At 40.3% G+C, this 6,000-nt stretch overlaps 1 protein-coding gene across 1 annotated transcript in view; it reads left to right on the top strand.

Moving 5' to 3' along the window:
* Positions 1-609: 609 nt before the first annotated feature.
* Positions 610-6,000, top strand: part of LOC149282374 (transient receptor potential cation channel subfamily M member 8-like) — a 30,167-nt gene continuing 24,776 nt past the window's right edge. Inside the window, exon 1 of the mRNA XM_089498238.1 lies at positions 610-725. Within this exon, the coding sequence (XP_089354364.1) occupies positions 610-725 (116 nt within the window). The remainder of the gene's footprint in view (positions 726-6,000) is intronic.

Here is a 6,000-nt window from a genome sequence, read left to right as displayed (position 1 = left end):
TTAGTTGGTGCATTTAAAAGCACGAGTCACCCTTTCTTTTGCTGGGCTGTTAGGGGAGGATGTACATATAGGGAAAATGGGTAATAAAAACCAGGATGTAGACCAGTTCTATGTGTATGTGCATATCTGGGAACTGTTTGACCCTGAGTCTCAGGGTGAGGTGGCAGATTCTAGAACTGACTTACTCCTATTCCACAGCGCTGTGATCATACATAAGACTGCAACTTGTACTTTTGCTACCAGTATGTTATGGCTGATATCCATGCTTGAAAACAGGTGACTTAATAAGGTGTATCTTTAAATAAGGACCGATATTAGAACCATTTGGTTAATACATTTGGCGAGTAACTATCATAGAATCTTCACAATGGGCTATTAAAGGGTTAATATTTCAAGTTTCCATCTATGTGTTTGTGTCAGTAGGTACCAGCTAATAATGGATCCCACAGACAATTCACTTCTAACCCGTTTTTATGTATTATTTGTATGTACCGTATTTCTTTTTCATCCTGCCTTCGGTTTTTCTTCTGTGCCACTTGTCATTTCTTTTTTACATACCCGAGCATTCCTTTCAGGGTGCCCACAGTGTACTCTGCTCCCAGCTGTGTAATGACTGTCAGACAGACCACAAGAACATGGAGCCAGGAGTTTCTGCCTCACTCAGAATCACGATCTGGTTCCAGCTCTCGGGAGAGGTCTCACTCGAGAGAAAGATCTCGACAAAGGCAAGATTTATTTTTCTGTCCCTCACTAGAGATGAATTAGATTAATTATCTAAAATGGAATGGAAACGACCTTGTGTAACAATATGGTTAAAGCAAAAATACCAGAAGATATTTGTATTCTTATTATATTTATTATTCATATTGTGGTACACTGGACATTGGTAAGATGATGCCGTAATTAAATGAAACCTATGAAAACTATTCCTTTCTTCATGAGGTTTGGGGCCGCATCCAAATTGTTATGAGCCTTGTATTGCCTTTGGGATTTGAGCTATATCCAATATATATATATATATATATATATATATATATATATATATATATATATATAAAAAACGAGCTTTAATTAGCAGGTGGATCAATGTTTAAGGCAGCTAGAGTATTTATACATAGGCTACCTGACCCACAATTAAATATACTCAAATCGGGACACCTGTGTGTGGGGGTGTGGCCAGAGGTGAGAGGGCAGGGTAGAGAGTGGGCGGAGTCAGAGGTATGGCCACCTGCCCATCTCACCCAAAGAGCCACCATGTGGTGCTCAGTGGCAGAGTGTTGCAAAGTTGCCATGTGGGAGCCGTTTTACACATCAAAGGCTCATGATCCATACTGCCTGCAAGAGCTGGAAAGTGCCCAAAAATCATGACTGTACTGCTAAAACGGGGACACTTGGGAGACATGCATTCCCGATATCTCTCTTAAATACTTATAGGTGCCTCTGTGTAGAAAGTCAGCTTTATAAAGTTATATGAAATATTTATCATTGAGTTTAAAGGAAAGCTTTCCCCTCCAGAAATTAACTAAATTAATTTATTAAAAATACCCGTGGTGCGTACCACTTTTCAATCTTTGTAAATGATTTGCTGAGATTTTGTCCTTTTACTTTTCACCAGTCTCTTTAAAAGCAGCTGAACAACTTTCAGCAAAAGCAAGAGTAACAAAAGAGGAGGAATACATAAATAATCTAAGAAAAGAAAGATTACTACCCCCAAGTATGCCCAAACTCATGAGCCACACAAGAACATATGTATACAAATGGGTTGTAGATATATGGGTCATGCAATCTTCAAAATTGCTTCAAAATTGCTTTTGCAGCATACACATTGCATCTCCCACATGGCCACCTTGCGACACTTTCAATCTGAGTGTAAGGGTAAGATAGGCAGGCAGTCCCAGCCCTGCCTACCTATTGCTTTGCCCCTTCCAACTTATGACCCCATGTCCGCACCTCCATCCACACTCCTAGATGTCCTGGTTTGGAGACATGTTGGAAATGTTGGGATATTCTAGATGCATAGAATTAGATGTGGTGTCGCAGAAGCCCTCAAGATCTCATCTGTCTGGTGGGAAATGCTACCCTGCATGAATCTGCATGGGAATCTTTAATATGCATCTATTTCTATTTTGCAAGTAGAGGTTTGTCATTTAAGGGGACCCACAATAAACTGTGATTTCTATGACTGCTCCCCCTAGAAGCTACATGCCAAGTAGGACCCTGTGATTGTGATTGCTGGGATATGACACTATGTAGCAGCACTGTTCTCCCAGTGAGAGAAGTCTGTGCTGCCCTAGGCTCAGATCTCTTACTCCCTCTGCAGGATTTGTTAGCAAATTCTCATTTACATTACCATTCTCTTGTGTGTATAACCCTTCCCACCAAGCATAAGTCTGCTGTATAGTAGTTTTTAAATGTTTCTCTTTACTTACCGCTTTTTATAATCAGTGATACATACAAACATGTCCATGAAGCGCCATTGTGTATGTTCTGTTGGATTTCCCTCTCTATTGGTTCTATGCATTACAGCATATAAAAAATCAAGTCTATGACTGTGCTGGGTTGGTCAGTATTCTCCACTGTGCTGTATTATGTTGAGTCTCTTGCTTGTATGTAGTGAGCTTTTTCTATTATAAAAGGCTTAATCAACAAGCCCATTATACCCCAAGGTAATTTGCGGCACAGCAGAATGATTCGCCAAGCTGCTTAATCAGTGTGACAGTGTGTAGACTAGGGTTCCCACCTGTTCCAGTTTCACCAGAACATACCTCTTCATGGCTAAGAATCCACGAGGCTGGTGGCAGTGGTGGGGTGTTTGTGTGAATATGAGGGTCTGAGTGTATGTGTCTTACTGTGTGTTAGTAATACGAACACTGAAAAGAATCCCAGCACTCCAAACAGCTTCCAATCCTTAGGTTACTTTATTAGAGAAAGCAAATAACCTCAGAAGCCATACTCCCTAACTTGCTATCAGTAACCAGTACTCACCTCCAATCATGACATAGGACTTTGTTGATGGTTTTCTGGACTACGTACTCGGTTTACAGACCACAGTTACGATCCTGACCTTGCTTCCAGCAGTATCCCCTGCAGTTTGACCTCTGCTATTATACCTTGTTTTGGCTATCTGCTGCTGCTTCTGTCTGACATTTTGTATCCTTGGTGGTTGGCTGCCACTTACCTTGTGTCCTGACGTGTTCCCACCTCTTCCAAGCCTTACAGTAACATGTAAGGTAGGCCTGTTAGTAGTCTCTCTAGTAATGTACATTTAGCAAAAATAATTCAACCGCTTAAAAAAAAGGTAAAGTCACTGTAGCTAACAGTTCAATAATTGAGTCAAAAAGACAACCACCTCTGAAACTGCTTTGATTAAAACAGCATCAGAACCCATACTTTCTAAACTTTTTTGTTTCCTGGTTGTGCGTAACCCAGTCTAATAACCATATGTCACTGGATAAGGACTGAATACCCACGCTACATTATACCAACATTAAACAAATGCTAGAGGTGCTGGCTGGCTAGATCAAAAGATCTCCCCTCACCAGTCCTCTCTCTGCAGGGGCAGGCAGGTAGCTAGACACTTGTGTTTGTCACCCTGTCAGCTATCTCCAGAGGTGGACTGGACAGCGCGCCACTGACAGAGCAGGGCCCATTGGAAAGATTATGGAGGGCCCAAAATTAAGGAAGCAAGCCAGTGGTGATGTTGAATCCCAGCGCTCAGCACTGGAGACTTGCCCACTGTGATGGAGCACTGGAGCAGAGGTTGGTACGAACAGACTTCATGCTTATTCACAGGACCTAAGAAGACAAAAAAGGATAGAGAGAAAGGTAAGAGATGGGGGGGAAATAGGAGAGATAGATAGATAGATAGATAGATAGATAGATAGATAGATAGATAGTGAAAAAGAGGAGATATAGATAGTGAGAAAAAGGTGAGATGGATCATGAGAAAATAGATAGTCAGGTAAGAGTTGGGAAAAAAGGGGAGAGATAGATAGTAGAGAAAAGATAGTATGAAAATGGAGAGATCAAGAGAAAGATATAGGAGAGAGATGATGAGGAGGAGATAGAAAGGGGTGATATAGAGAGAAGGAGGACATAATGGGAAAAAGGGGAGAGATGGAGACAAAGGGAGAGATAATGAGAAAGGTGAGAGGGAAAGCTGCAGGAGCTGTGAGAGGTAGGCGGGGACGGGAGATGGGATATATCTATATGTGTTTGCATATATATATATATATATATAAATATAAATATGAATGTGTACTTGTGTCTGTGTGAGCATGGATTGTGTAATTGTGTTTGTGCATGTGTGTGAGCATGGACATGTAATTGTGTGTGAGCATGGACATGTAATTGTGTGTTTGTGTGAGCATGGATGTATAATTGTGTGTTTGTATGACCATGGATGTGTAATTGTGTATGCGTATGAGCATGAATGTGTAATTGTGTATGTGTATGAGCATGAATGTGTAATTGTGTATGTGTATGAGCATGAATGTGTAATTGTTTATGTGTGTATGAGCATGGATGTGTAATTGTTTATGTGTGTATGAGCATGGATGTGTAATTGTGTAAGTAGGGTGAGATGTGTGTGTTAGTGAGTATGAGTGTGTGTAATTTGTGTAAAGTGTCTTTACATATGTTGTAAGGGGAGGGCAAAGAAGGCACTCACCAGTTGTGTGGGGGCAATGATGGCAGAGACCACCTGTTGAAGTTGGGGGGCATGGGGCAATTCTTTGCACCAGGGGCCCATGGTTTTTAGTAACGCCCTTGGGGCTGGCCTTTGGGGTGTGCTACCCTTCAATGCTGACTTTGCATGTGATTTTTCATTTACTCTATAACTGCAAATACAGGGTTTGTATATCTTATTCAGTTGAGCTGTACCTGCAATGCTGTTTTTACCTGTGTTCTTTATTAGATTTATAGCTGAACTACATGGGGGAGGAAAAGTGTGTGCCACAGTATAGAAGGGGTCAAATGGACTCTAAGGGTGATGATGGGAGGGTGCCACAGGGTGGTCCGCACAGGGCGCTTAAACATCTAATGCCAGTTCGTCATAATCCAAACAGTTATATGAATTATTACAAATGTCCACATCCCGTTTGAACATACAAATTAAATCAGTAAAACCAGATGAGCTTATATGCCTCTATATGATCGAGCATTATATTTTGCGGAATACAAGTATTTGACGGACCTGGCTGAATGAGCACCTAATTCCAAAATTCAACCATTTAATTTACAAAAGGAACAGTTCTGCATTAAAAACAAGAATAAACTTTATCCTATCATTGGACATGACTAATAATTCATGATGCCTCTCTAGCTTAGGGGCGTACACTTCATTAAAGTTAAACAGGGCACCTTATATTCTACTCACATATATACAATGTGATGCTCAGAATGAATATATACTTGTGCCGGCATGCTCGTGTCAATATTTCGAGTCATGCTCTTTATTAGCATTAATGCACACACGAAACTGGTACACTCTTCAGTCTAGATGTTCACCTTTTATTGACTTTCATTTCATAATTAGATGATAATTAAATATATAAAATCACCTGCTTCTATTAAGGAATATCTCCAAAGCTGACATAAGGAGCTATGTTATAAATAATGTTGTGTAAAGTGCAGGGATAATTACAAAATAACATGAACCTCCTCCAGGGAGTTATAGTTAGATATAGCACCAGTCGGGCCATTAAAAATAAAACAACAAATAGCTCTATATTGTTATCCTATAAAGAATAACCATTGGTCGAACACAATTTTGACAGTTTTTGATGATGTGGTAAAGATGGAAGATTGTTGGATGCTATGAGCTTTTTTGTTTCAAAGATATTTTTATGGTTCTTTTTCCATGGTGTGAAGGGCATCAGAGTTTAAAACTTTTACAAACAATAGGTTTTAAATCAGATTAATACCAATACACCATGTAGTATCATATTGAGATTAGCCCATCTCCACCTACCCCCCCCAACAGGACCACCTTTACCCCCA

Source organism: Sceloporus occidentalis, unplaced genomic scaffold, assembly GCF_023333645.1.
Source record: "Sceloporus occidentalis isolate IW3139 unplaced genomic scaffold, rSceOcc1.0.p SCAF_117, whole genome shotgun sequence".
In the NCBI taxonomy this organism is placed as follows: domain Eukaryota; kingdom Metazoa; phylum Chordata; class Lepidosauria; order Squamata; family Phrynosomatidae; genus Sceloporus; species Sceloporus occidentalis.
This window is presented reverse-complemented; position numbering and strand designations above follow the sequence as displayed.